Source organism: Pungitius pungitius, chromosome 11 (genome assembly GCF_949316345.1).
Source record: "Pungitius pungitius chromosome 11, fPunPun2.1, whole genome shotgun sequence".
Taxonomy (NCBI): domain Eukaryota; kingdom Metazoa; phylum Chordata; class Actinopteri; order Perciformes; family Gasterosteidae; genus Pungitius; species Pungitius pungitius.
The window spans coordinates 2,277,044-2,298,810 of NC_084910.1; the positions used below are offsets into that span (position 1 = coordinate 2,277,044).

General features: G+C 40.6%; 1 protein-coding gene across 3 annotated transcripts in view; it reads right to left on the bottom strand.

Moving 5' to 3' along the window:
- ulk4 (unc-51 like kinase 4) overlaps positions 1-21,767 on the bottom strand; it is a 74,542-nt gene that overhangs the window by 27,082 nt on the left and 25,693 nt on the right. For all 3 annotated transcript variants that reach the window (XM_062565757.1, XM_062565758.1, XM_037453760.2), the window contains exons 20-30: positions 14,560-14,721; positions 14,105-14,278; positions 12,521-12,648; positions 9,477-9,610; positions 9,234-9,355; positions 8,875-8,931; positions 8,584-8,635; positions 8,302-8,396; positions 5,970-6,021; positions 5,414-5,603; positions 5,124-5,216 (exon numbers count right to left, since the gene is read on the bottom strand). In XM_062565757.1, the coding sequence (XP_062421741.1) occupies positions 5,124-5,216; positions 5,414-5,603; positions 5,970-6,021; positions 8,302-8,396; positions 8,584-8,635; positions 8,875-8,931; positions 9,234-9,355; positions 9,477-9,610; positions 12,521-12,648; positions 14,105-14,278; positions 14,560-14,721 (1,259 nt within the window). The remainder of the gene's footprint in view (positions 1-5,123; positions 5,217-5,413; positions 5,604-5,969; positions 6,022-8,301; positions 8,397-8,583; positions 8,636-8,874; positions 8,932-9,233; positions 9,356-9,476; positions 9,611-12,520; positions 12,649-14,104; positions 14,279-14,559; positions 14,722-21,767) is intronic.

Sequence of the window (21,767 nt, forward strand, 5' to 3'; positions counted from 1 at the left end):
GTACTACTGCTAATCTATGATCTGTGGTTCTGCCCCACTTTTGTGCTGTTGATGACACCATAGCAATTTGTGCTGCAGAAGAAACCTTAGCCATCCACTTGCTCCTGGTGTCTGAATCCCACTTAGCTACCGGCCTATTGTCTCCTGGAGTAAAGTTATCTATATGTAACACAGTGGGGTGTTTTTTCTCACAGGAACGACATGTGAGACGTTTCTTGCATTCTTTACTCATATGACCTTTGACCAGGCAGGCAAAGCAGAGTCCATTTTTCTTCAGTAGCTCAACTTTCTCTTTGTGGGGAATCTTTGTTATTATTTCACATGTTTCCATCACATGATCTCCGTTACAGAAGGCACAAGGTTTGATGAAGGCGTCCATTGGTTTACGGATGCCCTCTGGCCTCTCCGGCCTCTCCTGTGCATTAGTGTTCATGTGGGTTTCTGTTTTGGGCATGACAGTTGTAGCAAAGCTTTTCTTGCTGCTAGGTCTTGTATACTGTTGGTCTCCTTTGAATGTTCTGCTGTTTATGCTTCCGGTAGGGTCTTGGATATCCCCGAAGACGGGATCTTGGATGATTCTGACCTGCCTTTCCAGAAAGAGGACAAGGTCATTAAATGTAGGTCTCTGGTGTGTTCTTTCCGTGATGTCACACACAGTAGACCGCCATGTCTCTCGGAGTTTAAATGGGAGTTTGAAAACAAGTCTTTTCATGTTAGATGGTGAGTCCAACTCTGACATGTATGAGAGGTTCTGAACTGCATTACCACAGCCTTTTAGATAGAGGGCGTAGCTATGAAGTGCCTTTCCATCATCTGTACGTATTTGGTTCCAGTTTAAGGCCTTTTCGATATATGCAGAAATTACTTTGAAATCATCACCAAAGTGATATTTAAGCAGGCGCTTTGCTTCCTCATAGCCAGTCCTGGCGTTCATGTGAAAGCAGCTTTGAACTAGCTCCTTTGGCTGTCCAACAGTATATTGTTCCAGAAAGTACAGTCGGTCCTCATTACTGTTGGTTTTATCCTCGATGTTGTGCTTAAAAGCCTTCATAAATGATCTAAAGGTGAGAGGATTGCCGTCGAACGTCGGCACCTCTCTTTGGGGGAGTTTAGACTCTTTCTGCTGTATCACTAGCAAATCTGTCAAGTCTGTCTGTCTTTGTAGAATGTTTGTGAGATCTATGCTCTGAGGTGTTTCACTTCTGGGTGTGGCTTCGCCTCTTCTGTGTGGTCGGTCAGAAACCACAGCTCTGTGTGTGTGAGGGTTTGCTGTCACCCTTGGTGGTTGCTCAGGTCCTTTTGAGATTCCAGTCAATGTTGGATTCAGAGTATGCATTATTCCTTGTAAGGATCTTTTCGGTATGGTTCCTATCCGTGCAGACTCCATTTGTGTTAGATCTCCTCTTTTGTCAGATGCCTCTATCTGTTCTTCCATTTCTTTTCCGGATTCTGATGCGTCGTCACTTTCGAATTCTTCTAGAGCCTTTAACCTTGCATCAGCTGCAGCAATATCTGCCTCCAGATCCAGGGATTCCATTTTTAACCCCAGCTCAAGCTTTTCCTTTTCCAGTTCGTGTTTCCTTTTCAGAGCTTTAGCTCTGGCCTGCAGAGCAGCTTTGTCTGCAGCTATCTTCATGCGTGCTGAAACCATAGATGAAGAATTGGAACCTCTGGAGCGTCGTGAGCCAGTCTGTGAGACACTGTCTCCAACATCCAGCAGAGAATGTGGGTCGGGCTGAGCCCTTTTCCATTGATCCACATCAGTCAGGAAAACGTCATAATCTGCAATTTTTGGATCATACCAGTCCAAACTTTCATTCCTTCTTGCTTCCTCAGGCAGCAGAATCTGAACAGATTCATGACACAATTTAAATTCCTCCAGCAATCTTATAAATTCATTTGCACTTTCATTAACATTATGAACATCGGCACCTTCTTTCATCATTAATTTTATTTCATTCATTTTCCGAGTACAGTGGGAGAGTTTTCCTCTACGTGTGGCGCTCAATGATTTAAACGCTTTATTTTGTTGTGCCGTATCCGTCTCACTCATACCGGCTTCCGTGACTCCCCGTTCGGTTCCTTCTGCCATTATTTCGGTTTTCAGCGTCAGCTGTCAATATTCTTTAATGTTTCAGTTACGTCTTTATTTAATTTTACTTATTCGTGCGCGCGGCCGTGCTTTGTTTGATACGCGGTGTCTTTAAGTGATCTCGTAATTTATAGGCATTTTATGGATTTATTTGTTGTTATTGAACGTTTCCTTTGGTTCCTTCTGTCGGTTTTAATGTTTGATCGTAACCAGGTTCGGAAAACAGCGCATACGCTCGTTTACTCACGGTACCGGTGAGATCGGATTCTGGCCGCAGTCCAGATCAATCCAAGACGACGTGACTCCCGGGACAGCCTGTTCACTTCCACCTTGCCTGGCGTTCCTTCCTCGCGTTCGGATGAGATATTTTTTGACTTGATGTAGGAGCGGTCGGTAAAATCAACGCGCATTTGGCTCGTATTGTCACTTCGATATTCCTTTATTCATGGTTCGGTCAAAACAACATAAATCACACTCATAAATAGACGGAGAATTCAACTCGTAATGCGTAATGCGTAATGCGGTCAAAAAATAGTGTCTCCTTCCGCCCTCAAAATAGAAAAACACACCTGGCCTTACACAGGTGACATTTAAATAGCCGACGCCCCCTGACGTCATCATTAAATCATCACAAATAAATCAACAGAAAAGGCAGTTTCATATGCACAATACAAATGTAGTGGAATGGCTTCTACACTACTAATAATATCATTTTTCTGTTAGAAATCCTTGTTGCTCTGAATCATTGTTTTGGATAATTTTGCAAGGGCATACTGGACCGTGTTATTACAAGTTAAAAAATAATAAATCAGAAGATTGTATCTCAGCATTTGAAGGTCTGTACAAAGTTCTTCCCTGGAGGATGGTCCAATTATTCACAAATGACACACCTTGATGAGTTTCTGCATCATCTGAAGACTATTGTAAAAGCTTTTTCATGCATTAATTCACACCATAGAGCAGCCCAGTAAAACAGGCTGTTACACACAATTCAAGACTTTTACCGTGTGAAAACAACCACCATGGTGTTAGCACCTAACAAATTCCCTTGCATCTGCCTAAGAGAAACTAAGTTGTACAAATGACGATAGCAAATTGATGAAATCATGGCTCCGCAAGGTTGAGCCTATGAAACGCTATTACGTTATGGAAAAAGGAAAGAAAAACACAAACCAAACAATCATGAGTGGTTTAATACTAAAAACACAATGCTAATAGCCGATACTTGGATGATAACCAGACATTTAGTATGTAAAAAACATACTAAGACACACACACACACACTCACACACGCACGCACGCACATATTTAACCACACAGCATAACGTTCTTTGGCTAAAGGTCAGATTAAATGCAGTTGTTTGAAGGTGTGTCTGGGCTGTGATAATGCAGAGAGAAACAGCAGGCTGCCTTCCAAACGTTAATGTCCCCAATTTACCATCTAATTACCGCTCGGCCGGCTTCATAGCCACACTTATCTAACCAAGACCCAGGCAATTTAATTTATGATTGTATAACCGTAGTGATGGAGGGAGAACTGTGCAAAGAGGGCACAGAGAAAGAAAGAAATGTGGACTAATGTTAATAAATTAGAGATGGTGAGAGAAAGAGAACGAGGAAGACAGGGAAAAAAATGTAAAATATTGTTAATGTCGGAGGAAAAAGGGTGAGAGAAAAACAGATGTAGAGAGAGGAGTGCTGACACCAATTTAAAAAGTTCACGTCACTCTACTTGTGTCAAGGAAAGAAGGGGATAAGGAGAAAGGAAGGAAGAGAATGACGGAGCCGACAGGGGGTAATATTACTGATAAGAGAAGTGGGTGCGTATTCAGCTATGAGGGTGAGCTCTGAACTGGTGAGGTGGGGGGAAGGAGATAGACCTGAAAAGTTGAATATTATAGAGTGGAACGGTTGGTTGAATTAGTAGTAGATCAAATTAGTGGATACAAAAAGGGCCGGAAATGAGGGAAGGACAAAACAGAAGCTTGTAAGCTTGTTTAACAAGTTCAATGCTGCATCTAGAAAGTAGACACTTTACTGCCTGTGACGCAGCATTAGTATTAAATGGTGAAAGATGAAATATTGTAACCTGGATGAAACTGGACCCTCTGTTTGCCTACTTTTTCTCACCTTCTCAAAGGAGTTGAAGCATGTTGGTTCATGCTGCCCCATCCATTAACTCCCCACAATGTATACATCTACATTCCCACATTTATTTAACATTTTATCTCTTTACCAATGTGACCTTCACCCCCCCTTTTTTGAATCTCCCTTTCAAACTGTTTCCTACTTCCTCCTTCCGCCCTGAACCTATTTCCGCATTCTTTCTCCCTCAACCTTCTGTCTTTGTCAACAGCTGAAAAGAGAAGGCAGAGCGCCAGAGAATCAAGATCAAGTCACTGACAGCCAGTGTCAGAACGCAGCCATCAAACACACATGAGTGAGTGAGTGAGTGAGATAGATCAGCACAATATGTTAAGTCTTAGCACTCTGCTGACACAGCACCTTATGACCTAAGACTGATTAATAATGCAGTAAACAGTGTCTTTTAGAGGGGTGTACATGATCACTGCTTATAGTAAGTGGGTGGGTGTTTGTGCATTTATCCATGCGCGTGTATGGGTTTGCATGGCTGTGAATGAAAAAAAGTTAGTAGTGCTGACCTGGGAATGGCACATTACACAGTGATCGCCTGTGCCTGTGTGTATTTGACTGAAAAACAAAAGTCGGTCTTGGACAGAGAATAAGAATAGTGGAGTCCAAAGGAGTGGAGTCTTCAGTGAGCAAATGCATTGTGCTGATAGCATTTCAATTAGAACACAGAGGAATAATTTATGTGTAAAAGAACAGGCCGACAGTCATCAATAGATCAGGTTTGCTTTGAAGTTTTTTTTTTCTGCTGAGCATGGAACTACTTCAGTGACTTTGTAATACATAGTTCTACAGCAGTGTACTTTAGTATGTGGAAAATACCTGGGCTGGTTCCAGTAAGGTTACACTGTTACTGTATTCGTGCCTGCGTGTACGGTACCTGCAGATCTGCGTGCTGTGTTCAGTCATAGATACCAGCAGTTTGAGTGCGTAGAGCGGGGTAGGCTCTGCTGCTCGCAGAAGAGACTCATACCTAGACACACAAATGCATGAGTACAACATATGGTGTTCACAGTGTTAATAATTAATGTACTGTTGGTATCATTAGCAAGAGCGGGGAACTAGAGTTACAATAAACAGAATTTTAGGAGGACACGGTACAGACACACATAGCTGAAAAGTGAGAAAAAACTAAATATATAGTTCATATTCAGAAAGAGGCGCACCAACCTTGGGAGCAGAGATTCACTAATGAGATGTACAATTTGATCACAGGAGCTTCCAGCATCTCTTCCTCCTTCCTGCCTCCTCTCTTTCTTTCCTTCTGTCTGCTCATCTTCCTCAGTCCCATTACTCTCCTTGAGCAGCAGGACAAGACTGAGTTCGGACAGCACCCTCAAAACAAACACAGACCACTCCACTGGAACACACACACACGCACACACACACACACACACACACACACACACACACTAGGATGAATATAATGGAAGCGTTTTGAATACTGTATTTATGTGTAGTTAGAAGTAGCTTTTGTTTCTTTGTTGATATTCTACTTCCTAGGTGACCATTTATGCATGTGACATTTGACATCTGACATCATATGACATTACCTTACTTTAAAATGATTCATTTAGAGTCAAATGTCATATTCTACTGTAGGATGCTAGGAGGTGAACTTAAAAGGGAACAAGATGTTCAAGGAAATTTCATGTCCAGCAATTATAAATGTTGTTCATATTTTCAATCTCATCCAACCGTACACATACCCGTGCATCCCTCTTACCATTTTTGCTGAAAGCCAGTGTCGTCAGAGGAGGCAGGACGTCATCCACAAACTTTAAACACACAAATAAGCAAACCTAGTCAAGGTTGCAATTTAAATCCAAATGAATCTAACATGTATCATTTTGCCTAATTCTGACGCTGAAATTCTTGTAAAGCGTGTTTACCTAAACCTTGACATTCAATCACAAATATCTAAACAACCAGTTTCTTATCCAATCCGACTTGCCTGTATATCAATAGAATGTGGAACAATTGCAAGCCGGTGTTATATACAGCACCCACTGTAACTTCCTCTTCCAATAATGTCTCTGTGCAGTGTAAATTTAAGGCTGAACCTCTGCAGCACTAGAAGATCCCCCTGTAGGGTTGTACCAGCTAAACCTATGACAATGGGCTGTGATAATTTGTCAGTAATAGTTCATATTCAATCTCATGGATTAGCATAAACAGCCTAAAGTTTAATTTGGTCCTGTGTTCTCTCATTTGAGGCAGAAAAGTATATCAATAAACTATATATATACATATAACTATATATATAAATATATGGTTCAGATCCAACTGAATAGAGGACACTGTTTTATAGAAATCCGGTGGGCATCAACCACACAGACCCCTTTCACAGAGGATCAAATTACTATGGAAATGCACTGTTGAGTGATCTCTTTGATCAAACACACACACACACGTAGTTCCACAACTGTCAATGTCCTAAAATAGGCATGAATCTGTAATGCATGAATTTGCATGATTACCAATATTACCATAGAAACAACAGTAATGCTGAGTGAGTGTGTGAGGTCATTACATTGAAAGCCAGAGCGGGGAAACTACAAAGGATATTGTCCACCACTTAATGCAGTGAGTATTTGTTTCACAACCATCAAAAGACTGGATAGTGTTTGTGTGTGTGTCTGCCCGCATGTGCGGGGAGGGAGATACAATTTCTCTGAACTGTGAAGTATGGGGGGACATGTCCACTCACTGTCTAACATCCTGTCCATTTTTCTGGTTTTGCTCTAACCTACTAAGCCCTTTACCTGTTAGTGGATCAAAGATTAATCTGTATTCTTGTACGACTGGAACAAATGAAATGTAAATACCTTTTAAAACCATTAGGGAAATCAAAGGGAAAGGGGGACTTCTACTGTTAAATGTAGGAGACAAACCTCATGCATACATTGTTGATCAAGTAGTGCACAAAACAATCTTCTTCTGATATACCTGCTGTGCCTGGAGGCTGTATATCATGAAGTCAAAAAATAAATGAGCTTTTGTTATACATAGCCCAGATTCAAGGAGCCAACCTGGCTGAATGCACATTTAGAGCGATAACATCATGCTCAGTGACTGAAGTCTATTTTGAAGTTGTATTTATCTTTAGCCAAATATCTTTGTTGTGTATAAAGTGTTGTAACAGTTTACCGATATCACAATGACTCATTAAGTCAATTGCAACACTTTTTAAATTCTTCCCCATCACTGCTTGGTTTAAATTTCACTTTACACGGATGAAATGTGTAATATCTGAAGATCACTGATAAACAAATGCAACATTCCCCCATATGGGGAAAGCGGTATATGAAAAAAAACATAAGGGAAAGAAATGTAAGAAACTTTACTTTGTGATGAGGATTCAGAGACATAACTCATTTAAACATGAGCGTGTGTCCTTGACCAGAGGGGAAATAAAAGTTAATCTGAGCTGGCTGGTGGGTAATTAAAGTGTCTTCCTGTGTTATTGACTATCCGTAGACACAACCTCCTCTTGCTCCTTCCTCTATTCCTCATCTCTTTTCTTTTCTCTCCCCCCCATCCTGTCTGCTTCCTGCTGCTCTCCACTTCCATACATCAATAGTCATTAAACACAATCTCATAGACCTATTCAATGCACATACAAGCCACACACACACACACACACACACACACACACACACACACACACACACACACACACACACACACACACACACACACACACACACACACACACACACACACACACACACACACACACACACACACACACACACACACACACACACACACACACACACACACACAGTATAGATAATGCTCTTTAGGTTCAATGGTTGATTGGTGTCTTGCTTTGCGTACAAGCTGACCCTTAGAGCTTATCACCTTAGAGAGGACAAGTGAGAGCTTTACTGGTATCTCTATTATCCGGGTAACAAAGGGATCCAAAGGATCCCATACTTCTTTATGACTCTCGGACAGTTATCCAACAGACGGACACACAAACTTACTGTCAGTGCTGCGTCTGAAGAGCAGACAGGAAGACAGTTGCAGAACTGCTTTAAATGCATACTTACAGCACAATGATGTGGAGTGATGAGAGCGTGGTGCTGACTAAGGACTTCCACAATTGAAAGAGATGTCTTAATCAACTCTTCACATGCTGCTGCACCTAATAGAAAATCAGTTCCAGATCCGAGTTAGTTCCACTGACTCCAACTTATAAAAGCCTTGTTAAATGATTGATTGATGAAAAGATTAACGTGTACGGAGGAAAAACACAATCCAAAAACACATGAAGTCACAGCAAAGTTTGGTCAAAGAAATAGATCTTTAAAAATAATTTAGTAGCATCTTACCCAAAGCCCAGGTAAGATTGGTTTCGTTGGACTCTATTGAAGTTATATAGTTCTATGAAAGAAGAGGGTAGAAAACTAAGACAAAAGATTATAGTAATCTTTTTTTGTGTGCTCTGTGATAAGCGATTGAATTTTTCTTTACATACGAAAAACTTAAACTTCCACTATAATGTATACGTTCCCATGTTGAATTAATTTAAATCAATTACATTCAGTGGTGGAGTTGGGCTATGCCTTCAGTTTGTCAAACAATACATTCTTATTCATAATACTGAAATAGCAAACACTTACCAGGAGAAATCCAATTTTAGCAAGAAACTTTTCAGATACAATGTGACCTCTAAAAACCTATAAGAGGACAATCACACAGAAAATTAGTGAAGGGCTGAAGAGCAGGAAAACCCTTAACATTGTTTTTCTTGCAGGTTTTAAACCCAAATGACGTCCACTGTCAAAGCACCCTGTGTAGTCTATCTGGACCTGATCTAGATCTAAAATACCAAACCAGCAATGCATCATGACATTAACAGCGTTTGGCAACACAACAATAAAGTACAGTGTTGATTTGAGAATATGTACTGGATTGCAGGCAGAAAGGCAACAACAATATAATCAAGCAATGACGAAAAACCTCTTATGGCCCAAGTTACCTGGGATGAAATAAGGTCCAGCACCACTGACATTCTGGGCAAAGTGTGTTTAAGTTCTCTGCTCTGAGCTGCCGAAGGGTGTTTCCTTCCGGTCACACCTCGTAATGCACACAAGACGTCCTCTGGAGAGAGGAGCGGAGACACAAAAGTCAATAAGTAAAAGTAAATGAATATTATCTTTACAATAATAATTACTTAAAGTGCACTCATGCAGAGGGGGAGTGTGTGTGTGTGTGTGTATACCCAGTATCAGCAGCGCAGTGCCACTCAGATATACAATCAGTAAGTCCAGACACTGGGACAGATATCCAATTTGGCCGGGGTTCTCTCTGAGGGGAGCTGCTTTGCGAAGGTCTCTCTCCAGGTGCATTACGAGTCTAGACAGAATGTTGACCGCATGCATAAAAAGAAAGTGCAAGGAGATTGGCCAAGAGCTTGACACGGGGCACTGAGTTTGGAAAAATCTTATTCTCGTCAGACTGCTTCTGTTTAACAGTAATCAATAATATTCTATTCACAAATTCATAGCCAAAAGGTTACCACTGCTAACTGGTATTTATTACTGAAACACCAACATGTGTGTACAAGCACACACAGGCATAAAAAGCATGGATGCAAACACTCAGACAGCTTCATTAAGGTCATATTGGTTAACAAATATTGATTCTAAGCTTTCGAGGGAGAATCGTGAAGCGGGAGAGTGGGATTACAAATTCATTCTGGTCCGCCCCCGCAAAGTTGTAAATGTAGGGAAAACACTGGAAAGGAATTAGGCCCATTAATATCTTAAAATGTTATTAGGTCCTACAACATTTTAAATTGGAAAAAAAGGATTCATGCCAGAGAACTAGCTATCCTGTAAATAGTATAGGACGACGCAATTTGTTGAATGTAGCACGTTTTAAGAATGTATTAAGTTGCCTTGTCTAGAGGGTTTTTTAAAAAGACAGAGTTTTTTGTGGTTTTATTAGAGCAGGGCATTGACATTTTCTACCACAAAGTTAAAATATTGATTCAACCTTCACCTAAAAATGAATTTAATCACATAAAATTGGAATCCAAAGCTCTGCCACTGCATTAACAGGCTCCTTCCAAGCAATAGTTAACTTAAGGGGAGAACGGCATGGCTGGATTACCGGAGTAAAGAGTTACAATTGACCGTTGTCCATTACTCCATCAGTTGTTTTCTGTTCGGTGTCATGTGAGCTGCTGCAGCAGTCCGAGGCTTGTCCCCCAAATCCTCTCGTTGATTGAGACGTGTGATGAGAGACGCCTCCCACGGCAACACCAATCAACATCACACCCATACTGTGACCCATGGTGTGTCCATAAATATATATATATAAAAAAATAAAAAGAGTCTACCGCTAGCCGCCCTGTGAGGCTATGCTGCTTCAAGGCAAATGCTAACATGCTCACAATGACGACGCTAACATGCTAATGTTCCCCATAATATTAATTTAATATTTATATATATGTTAACCATCTTAGTTTATCTTGTTATTATTCTAACAGTTCCAACAGTCCCTACTTAACACACATTGCAGCTGGGCCGGTGATGTTTGGTCACATGATGATGGTGTTAGCGCTCTGCTTGCTCCCTTCCCTCAGCCTATTTGTCTCTCTGATAGACTTCTGCTTGTGTGGTCCTTGGACATTTTTTTTCCAATTTGCTAAATAAAGAGAGACAAACTTTCCACCTCTGTCAGTCGCTATGGGAGACTCAAAGTACTTGCACACAACCGACCTACAAGGGGTCTGCTTTGTGTGTGTGTGTGTGTGTGTGTGTGTGTGTGTGTGTGAGTCCCAATGGCAATCTTGACACTTCCTCAGTGAGGGCTGAGCAAGTTTATCATACAGACAAAAACACACACACTTTCACGCCACCGAGGAGCTAATTAAACCCAACGTGCCTGGGTGAGAGCAGGACTGAGAGACGTGTGCCTGTGTGTGCGGTTGAATCATGCCGAGTGCTCGGTGGGAGAGAGACGGGCAGGTCAACTCACCGCTCTACCACAGTGAACAGAGGAACAGCAAGTAAAAAGGAGGGATAGCGAGAGTGTGTTTGTTGAGTGGTGGTGAGAGGGACAGAAAACAGACAAACATGTATGTATGTATGTATGTATGTATATATACACACACAGATATCATGCATATGCATCTGATGAGCTATACACATTCACAACTGCGCTGCAAGTGATCATGGGGTGAATCACAGGGCAACCAGTTAATGAACCATTTGAAGTTACAGTGAAGTTACAACATACAGCAGCACAAACCCAATGTCCAGGGTACATATACGTTTATACCATCATTCCCACAGCTTCTGTGCTAGTTAACGCAAAGGTTATACAGAGTACAAGCGCCTTGCTAACAGCCCAAGGCAGAATTTTTATGAAGGAATTCTTAAAAGGGTTCTGCATTAAATACCAGAAAACTGTTGAAAAGCCATCTATGCGCATGTGATAAATCTCTCTAAAAAAGCCTGCCCTGCAAAATGTGTAAATCTTCAGCTGTTGTTGTATAACATGTCCACAGTAGATAAGTTAAATTTGAAAAGTGAAACTCGTTTCTCAGTCTACATATGTGAAACTACTTTACTTTAATGTGGACAGGAGGTAATAACAGGAGCATTACAATTAAGGCGTCAACTTTCTACTGCCTTTAATAATCAAACACATCTGTAGAGTATACACAAGTCAAATTCACAAGCAAAATGTGTTTTCAGATTTTGTAAATGATGACTCAGAATAGTCTGCCATGGAGCCAAAATGACAGACCCTTGAACTTAGTGTGTCATCATCCCGATCGAGTTATCAATAGATTACACTTGCCATGCGATTCGACTGTTGATCCTACAGGACTGTTTTACACAAGTCATTGTTTTTTAAATTGTTTAGTAATTGGCGACAAAATGTAATTTCTTAAAAAAAACATAATTTGCCAAAAACCTGGGGTAAAATCTTGGATTTGACCCACAGCTTTTACATTGAGTTCTTGCCGCTGTGTAAGGAAATTAAATCTAGAAGCTACGATTAAATAATTAAAGAAGATTCTCGCCCTGAACTAAAAAATAAATTTAGTTCATCCAACTCAAAGAGTTGTTTATAATGAACATCTGATATCCATTAGTCATTAGATCAATTTTCATACAGTCATGGTAAGTTACTAATTGCAAGCAATTTCTAGTTGTTGCTTCGTTAATAAATATAAAAAATACATATAAAATCAGGCTAGGATAATATAATACCATGTGTATGTGTGGGCGTCTGTAAGTGTGTATTTACCTTTGTTGACAGCAGAATAGCAGTGTGTTTGTGTTGTCCTGTATTAGTAAAAGCAGCAGTAGAAATGCCTTGGCTCTTGTTACAGTGGATGGACTCTCCAGACAACACAGCACCTTCAGCACCAAGTCCTACAAGACCACAACACAAAAATGAATAAGTCAAACTGACTCTGTGAGAGCCAAGACACTACACTTTGATGAATATACTAACCAGTTACGTGCCACAGAACACCTAAATGTTTGCATCTAAGTAGGTTGGTTCAGAGTATGAAGATAATAGAAGTTTGCACTCTGTACGGGGTAATGGTAACTGTGCTTTGTTATGTTTATTTTGTCAAAATATACCCTTGCAATGTATTCAAATAACGTATGCAAATAAAACGAGAACATTTTCTGTGCAACATTCCCCCTAAGGTAATCAGAAAATGTGTCGACTAAGAGGCTGAAATTTTAATCAGCTCAGACTCCACATCACACTACATGTGTACACACAACACGCACACACTGAAACAAACTTGTATGCCTGCAGCTACTTTAGACATCCATTCACTCAGCGGCAGTAACTGGTCACAAAAATTTGTGACTGGCCAACATTCATTACCATTATCATTATCACCAACACCATTCGCTTTCGACGGTGTCTGTGTGTGTGTATGTGTAACCTAACGTGATTGTGTGTGCATGCATGTGTGTTTATGGGGCGACACACCAAGTTAATTAATTTCAAAACCCATAAGTGTGTGCCTAGCTGATAAGTCCCTCCCCACTACCCATAATGCTGTGCTGAAGAAGAAGGCTAGAGCGTGTTCATTCAGCCAATTAGCCTAGATACTGACACACTCTACAAATTAGCGTATGTGCGTGCACACACACACTTGCACACTAACAGACAGAGTTCTGTGTAAACAAACTCTTGGACTGTCTGTCTTTGTGCCAGGGGAGAGAAAACGGGGTTGAATGCATATCAGTGTATAATTAGAGCAGAGTTGAAGTACTACGTTTTTATGCTGGTGTTAAATTGGATGCTCAATGCAAATAAATTCAGTTCCGAGTCAATTACCTTTGCTAGACTCCAAGCTAAAAAACCTTCAAATCAATTTTAGCCCCACTGCCTCACCAAGATTAGCACTTGGCATACACACTAGATGGGCTATCTTGTAAAAAAATGAAATAGGAAATACATCAAAATGGGTTTGCTCACAGTTCAGCATTAGTTCATGAACTAAGTACGAAAAAAAGACAGAATGACAAAGACCGAGAAAGACAAAGAAAAGTACAAAGTAAATATTCAGAGAATTTAAGGTTGGTTTTGTGTCACAGATTTGCTGTGTTCTCTTTTAAGCATCTCTGAAAATAAAAGCGCTATAATGATAATATAAATATAAATAATTACTTTATATAAAGTAATAATGCTATCACCTATATTTCTTGTGCAATGTCCATGTGGCAATATAAATGAAAAATAACATTAAAACAACATGGTTGTGTACGAGTTGTTTTTTGCCAATTGATTTGTACTGTAATCTGTGGGTATTTGTATTTGACATACATTCCTATGCATGTGTGCATTAGAGTGTACACGTACCTTGCTCTGTGCAACGCGGTGTGTATGGATGCTGGAGGTGAGTAGAGCAGCAGCTGCAGCAGTGAGTAGATGCTGCTGGACCCTGGCCCCTGCTTCACTAACGCCCTCCAATATGACTGCAGGGCCACAGGTGTCAATCACTGCTGGGACCACCTGGGCTAGCCTGGAGAGAGCCTGGGAGAGAGACGCAGCGGTAAACTTACATGTAGACAATCCATGTCATTGGTGCATTGCATTCCTACGTCACTGTAACGTCGTTGCACTTGACGTCTGATTGTTAAAGCAAGTGCTCAAAAGGAAATGTACACAACCAAAATGCATTTGCAATTATACCCAATTTAGTAACTGAAGATTATGCAGTAATGAAGAAGACTTAGAACTAGAAATCAACACCCTAAATCATGTTGGTATGTATATGTATCAATGTCAGGTTTTTCCAAGAACTGCAAACTTACAGAGATGGCAGTGACTCTGACAGCCTCCACAGTGGAGTGGGTGAACAAGTACCACAGTGCGGACCCTATCTCCGTGGTAACCAGGTGGTGGGAGGGGCCAGAGACCGCAGTGGAAATGTTCTCTATAGCTTTAGCGGCCATGTGATGAACTATGGAATCATCCTGTAAGACAGACACATTTTTGTTTGATATGAATCCACTTTGTAACAATAACCAACCACATAAGTAAAACAAGAATATTTGATTAAATTTAATTATAAATTCAGGTACTAGGTTATTAACGATATTTAGCAAACCGTATTCAAATACAGAATAGAGAGTTGCCACAGTACATTATTTTTGTGTTTTATCAATATGACTCACCAAAAAACATTACTGACTACAACTATATTAATATCAAACAGCAAAAGTAATGTCAATGTCAAACACTAACAAATTGCAGCACTTTAATTGTACTCATAATGTCTTACTTTCAGTAATTCAACTTAAAAGGTGAAATTATATATATATATTATATAGCCATAATCATCAACATTATATCAAATAAAGGCTTGAAATATCTCACACTACGCATGTAATGAGTCTATATATTAGTTTCACCTTTTAAGTTGAATTACTGAGTAATGAGCTTTTGCATTTGAGTTTCACCTGTATGTGCACATGTTTCCTACAATAATAGCAGAGCCGTAGAATTCGGCCAAAAAGAAAATTTCAATCATTTTTTGGGTCATTTTGTGGTTCATTGTTAAAATACAAACTCAAAACTCAATTACTGAAAAATGTCACCACCACCAACACCACAGGGCAGAAATGAACAAAGAGCACAATGACAAAATGACAATTAGATTAGCTCTCAACATCACCTCAATACAAAAACAAGAACGAGGTTGCCTGTGTGAGTAGAAGTCAGTGTATGTGTGTGTGTGTGTGTGCTTGCATGCATATGTGTATACTGTATTTGCTCACACACCTCATTCTGAGGAGAGAACTGTTGTTTGTGTTCAACAATGGCCAGACTAATGAAATCACTGTGGCCGAGGAAATTAGTTTTTTCCAGGGAACTCATTGTCAAGAAAAGACAAGAAGCAGAACAGAAGTGATTGCTTCTGTCAGGTTATTATTGTGTTTCACTGTGTTACATCACTTAGACTTCCTAGATATGAGATACAATAGTCTAGTCATAAAACAGAGTTGAATATATTTTGTGGCAACGTTTTCTAATTACAGATAAAGTGAAATTTAATCCACGGCAGTTTATTGAGGTAATTTGTGGTAAGACATTAAAGAAAGGACTTATGGTACTTATAGTGACGCTCTATGGAAAACCTGTCTTTTTAATAAAACACTTTAATATGAAAAGTGTTTGTGCAATGTTTTTGTTTCTTATCAGTGGAGCTTTTGTCAACATAAATTCTACAATGGACTTAAATTGAGACATTTTTCCCACAATACATTGCTTTGCTGTCCATCTATATGTGCTCATTTCAAAACAGCCATAATTTGTCGGTGTAATACGGTTGAACTACATATGTTTTACATTATATACCTTCTTAAAAGCGGATGTAGATTTAGTCTGTGTGAGTCAAGAGCGGACTGGCAATGCACATGTTATTGTACATTGTATATGTTGAAACAATTGACCTTAACCCCATCTGTCTTCACATATGCACTTTGCCATAACAGCAGAATAGTGGCCCTACCACCCTGAAACAGAGTCCCCTGAAACAAAGAGATCCTTTAAGAGCTAATAAATATCTTGGATCTCATATGAAGGCATGGATAAACCTCTGACATAATGCACCAATGGTGAGGCTGGTAACACAGCCTATTCACACTCCTGGGGACTCAATTCAGCACCTATTAATCCAATATAGGACATGACATTGTGTATTCAACACCAAGGGACAACGTAGCGTGACAACAAAATGAATCCTCTGGCATCCCTGCGGGAACTAGTAGAATGGTCTGTTCCAGCATTCCCCAGGACGTGCGGGCCAGCTCACTAATGAGCCCACGGGGGAGCACCCACTGCCTGTGTGTTTAACAGAGTGTAGCCCTACCAGGGACTGCACAGAATGAGAAAGTGGGAAGACTTAAGGCAAGAGAGAGGGAGCGATGCAGTGAGAGAGACATCCCTGCATGTGGTGAGAAACGAGCAGCTCATGCAAGAAACTCCATCCTTATGATGCAGAGGAGGAAATGCAGGAGACAGAGGAAAGAGCGAGTTATTCTCATTATAATTTATCCCAGTCTCAGGAATAAGTTCATCCGAAAAACACACTCATTATATTATACTCAGTGTTCTACTTGAACCTCACATATCCGCAGAGGCAGAGTAAGTGTTGCAACGTCTTTCCTTATACCTTGGCTACAATAATCAAACTTTTCTTCTCTCACACACAACTTTGCCAAGTCGGGGCGTAAATAAATGCAAATCTGTAATTATATAAAATATTTTTTTTCCCCTCACAATACAGAACTTTTTAAAGGCTCAGAACGAGTCGTTATGCAACCAGAAGGACCAGATTTAAACATGGTAAATAACAACCTGCTTTAATGACTGTACGACTAACTAATACATGCACTGCACTTAGTCCTCCGATGCTCTGAAGCTCTTCTGAGTGTGAGGGACATGACTTCATGGTTAACAATGTAGAATACAACATTTGGACAATATATAATAGTTATCTCTGAGATCAGAAATGTTTGTCTGACTGCTTCTAATTGTGTATCTCCTCACTGATGTTTTCAGACATACAGACAGACTAACATGTCAGCATGGGGTGTCATGGGGCTGATCTGACTAAATGGCATATATACATCCTAACTTCCATCATCACACAGCCCTGCTTTTTTAATAAGTACTTTTAAATCCTAATTAAAGACCAATAAAGATGATTATGGTACTTTTGAAAAAACATACATTTGTTAATTTCTAGCTTCCTGGATTTTAATTTGGCAATTGCTTACTGGTGTGTCCTGTTGTCAAACAGCATTTTGATCTTTTTGTCAAGTTTCAACAGGAATAAGTGCCTTCCTGGCAACTGGATTGAATTTTTAAAAATATCCCTTTCTTGTGGCTCAGGGCAGGCAGACAGGATTTACACACTTTGATCCCAAAGTTAAATTATTTTTGAAAAGAGTTAAAAGCCTAGGCAGATATGGAACAATAAAATCCTGTCTTCAAGTGTCGATCAATAGATTAGTTTTATATCCGACATGAATGCACCTGGCCTCTGAGTCTTTAGTAGAAAGGGAGTCCATCATAATAAACTGCATCACATGACTTGACAGAGGACTTGTGTGCGTGCCTGTTTGTGCGTGTTCACATGTCTGATGTGGTTTCCTCTGTAATTAAAGTCCTTCAGAAGCCAGCACACCTGGTTTTGAAAGAGCCCCTATGGCAAAGACACAGACACCATCTATCAGGCTCACACAGAACATCTAACAACCCTAATAGGCGCACTCAAAGAGAGAGGCAGACTGTCTGATAACAGGCTGACAGACAGACAGACTGTGGGGCATGGAGGAGGAGAAAGGGACATGTGGACCAAACAGAGCAACAAGTGCAAACAGACAAATGGGAAGGAAGACGAACGCATGTAAAATAACAGACCAGACAAGGAGACAAGCAGGTCAACAAAGTACAGGGAGGTAAATAGACACAAAAGACAGCACGAGAAAATAATCTGGCGTAGGAAAAGGACAGGATGATATAAAAGGAAAAAGAGGAGACAAGTGGACAGACAGGGTTACTAACGTGTTACTAGTTATTATCTGTCCCCTTTTCTGTGCAAAATGTACCGTGCAAAAAATGTGAATTAAAACAATACAGAAACTGTGTGTGTGTGTGTGTGTGTGTGTTTGTGCCTGCATGCACATGGATTGGTCATCTCAGGTTAAGAGACACAGGGTAGGACCCCATGACTGTCTTAGCGATACCCCCTCTGTTTCTCTTCTCCTTTGTGGAAGATAGTGATAAATCATTAATAGGCTCACCCCTGTGCATGTGTGTGTGTGTGTGTGTCTGTGTGTGTGTGTGTGCGTGTAAGGGGGATTTCTGCCTTTTGGCCTCTGGCTTCTATCACACAGTATTTCTGCTACACACACGGGCACAAACACACACATACACACACACACACGCTTTCCATCATAGGCAGCAGAAGCATCATCTTGTTCAGACTCATAAATAATTTCCTGCAGCTTAAGTCTGGCCTGGAAACCTGCCTTTCACTCCATGCCATTCACTCCCCCTCCAAGTACAACTCTCTCTCTCTCTGACTCCCTGCCATCTCCTCTCCATCTCCCAATGCACGGATGCTTCTCTTTCTCTCTCTCGCTCCCTCTCTGTCATTCCCTGCCATCCCGTACAATCTCCCTGTCCGCTGGTAAAACCGCCACGCTCGCATTGGCTCTGTGCCTCCTCCTCCCCCCACGACAGTCGACCCTTTCTCCTACAACAACGATCACTATCCCTCTCTCCAGTGCTTTACTTGTAAATCAGAAAAACTCTCAACAGAAGTAGAGGGGGGCTAGGGTGATCCAGGGGGTCAGAGAGCGCTTCAAGAATCACACCGCCTGGAGCACATTAGACTGGGTATTGGCGCTGTTTTTCAAAGCTGTCATTCAATAAACAGTGTGTGGCGGCTGGATTCTCGTTTAGCATATTGGTAGACAATCTCCTTCTCCAGACGAACACTACATGCATCACTAAACATTGGAGACACCACTTCAGGATACAGTTGGTCACATATCAAATCAAACAATATTCATTGTTATCGAGCGCCTGGGAGAGGTTAATTCGACATGCACAACAAATCACAGACTTTGCTGACTTTGTTACAGCTTTAGTGCAGTTAAATTCTGCATTTGAATATGCTACATGCACATGAGGCAAGCTTTTATCTGAGCAATATGCGAGCAGCAGTATCATCAGGGAAAGCATGAGGGAAAGCTTTGATAAGTGTGATTTAGAACGTTTTGTTCATAACAGTTAATGTTAAAAAGAAAGGTATAAAAGCTGCTCTCCAGTAGGACAGCCACCCAGCAGAGTGTGAGAGACAACAAAGCAACAGATTTGAAACGTGTGAGACGTACACACCCATTTTTAATGTAGAACTGTAAAATCAATGTGAGTGTGATTGTGAGTGAGAGAGAGAAAGAGAGGGACTCAAATGCCACATACACAAAATGTGTCTATTTCAGTGAGTGCGTTGGTAATACAGGAATAAGACCTTAAAATACAAGTACAATAATACTTGGTGGTATTGTCTGCCAAGATAAACAATCAAAAAAAGCACACAAATTCACAGTACCTGAATGGTCATGTTGTATTTGTTTACAGTGCGTTAGTACTGACAGAGTTCATTTCCAAAATGGTACTAAACCCTTGTGTGGAGTTATTTAAAAATAAAAATAGTTTTTTTGCAGTTACCCTGAGCTCAGCTACTCTATATTACATTACATTAGATGTCATTTAGCTGACGCTTTTATCCAAAGTGACTTACATTGCATTATACCGCACGCATTACATTTTTATGTTATTAGCGGTTAGGTGTCTTGCTCAGACACTTCACACTCATGGTAAGTTACTAGCTGGAAAGGATAGTGGAATAACTAGCAGCTATTTCCATCAGCAAAAGATTGGGGCTAAAACATGCATCCCTTCCAACTCCGTACACACATTTAGTGGACCTCTGGAGCCCTATCACACATATCACAATTATGGTTGATGAGTAGGTGACCACATGTTTGTGAAATGTGTGGTGCTGGAAGCTTGGTGACATGGTGTCCAGGTGCAGGGCAAATGCTTAGGGTACTTTAGTTAGCGAGCTAAACACCAACATGCTAGTTAGCAGGGAACAAAATAACCTGGCAAGTCGCAGGGCTCTTCTGGACATTAAGTTACAGTAACACAGAGTGTTGAGTATTGTATATCCTGGTCCTGTCTCACCACAGTCAACAAAACAACACTGCAATGCAAACAATTGAATCGTCTCTCATAAACGCTTGAGTGGTTGAGATTATCTTCAGAAATGTTCCTAAAGTTTCCCATATTCCCAAAACATTCCTCAAATAAATGGCATTTCATTTAGAATGATGCTTATATTTCAAAAGGTGAAAATATAGGTCTGTGGAACTATAGTAAACTACGATATAGTGTGAGTACTCCAGGAAATGTAATGCCCATGAGACAACGTTAGACTACTTAGACTGCTCTGTAATATAATGGGAAATATACTTGTGCAGCCACGGGTAAAACAGAGACCGGGAAGAGGGGAGAGGAGTGGGAGATGGAAAGAGATGGAGGCAGGTTGGGTCTGGGGATGAGTGTCTGGTCCCTAAGGCTGTGTGTGTGTGTGTGAGCACACACAAGTTTTTTTTTGTCAGCGTACTCTCACAACTCAATAATGATAAATAAGTCAACTGCCTTTCTCCTCCCTTCAACCCCTCCCTCTACTCCTGTCACACATACCCCTCCCCTGTTCACCCCTCAACCCAATACAATCCCAGCGGTAATGAAGCAACAGTAGGTACTGGCTGACGTCTGTGCGAGCCATAGTTTCATTTATATTCATTCTGATAGCGGGCTACCACAGTTAGACCCTTCTACATCTGAGAGAAACAACACCCATCCATTTCTGTCCTCAACCTGTACCAATAAGTCTCACTCCCTACCAGAATGCTCCCTATTCTACTGCAAAGGTCCACCATTACAAAGAAGAACACTATGCTATTGTATGCTATGATGTGGAAGCACTCAACTGCAGACAATTTGATTCAAGAAGTAAACCGAAACTGCAGGTAAAAAACTGTTAAAAACTGTTCATCCAGTTGCAATGTAAAAAGGAAGAAAACAGTCCCGTTCTAGACTGCTGAGGTAATGAAGCGCAGGGTGGGACCCAATCAAAACAAGACAAATTGAATATTGTCAGTAGTTCAATGACAACATTATAAATATAAATATTTTCCATTTTTGGACAGTCTTATATTAGAATGTCAACATTTTTATTTTGTTAATGACCAAACGTGAGATGAGAGGCATAATTAAAACAGGGAAAATTAAATAAAGACAGCAAGGAAGCCGATATATTATCGCTTGTGTTTCTGCTCCATCCACTGCATGTGCGTGTCTAGAGGGTCCTAATTGCTACTGAGGTCAGTCTGCTGAGCAGTAAAGGGTTGTGTTTGATGCAGGTAAGTGTGTG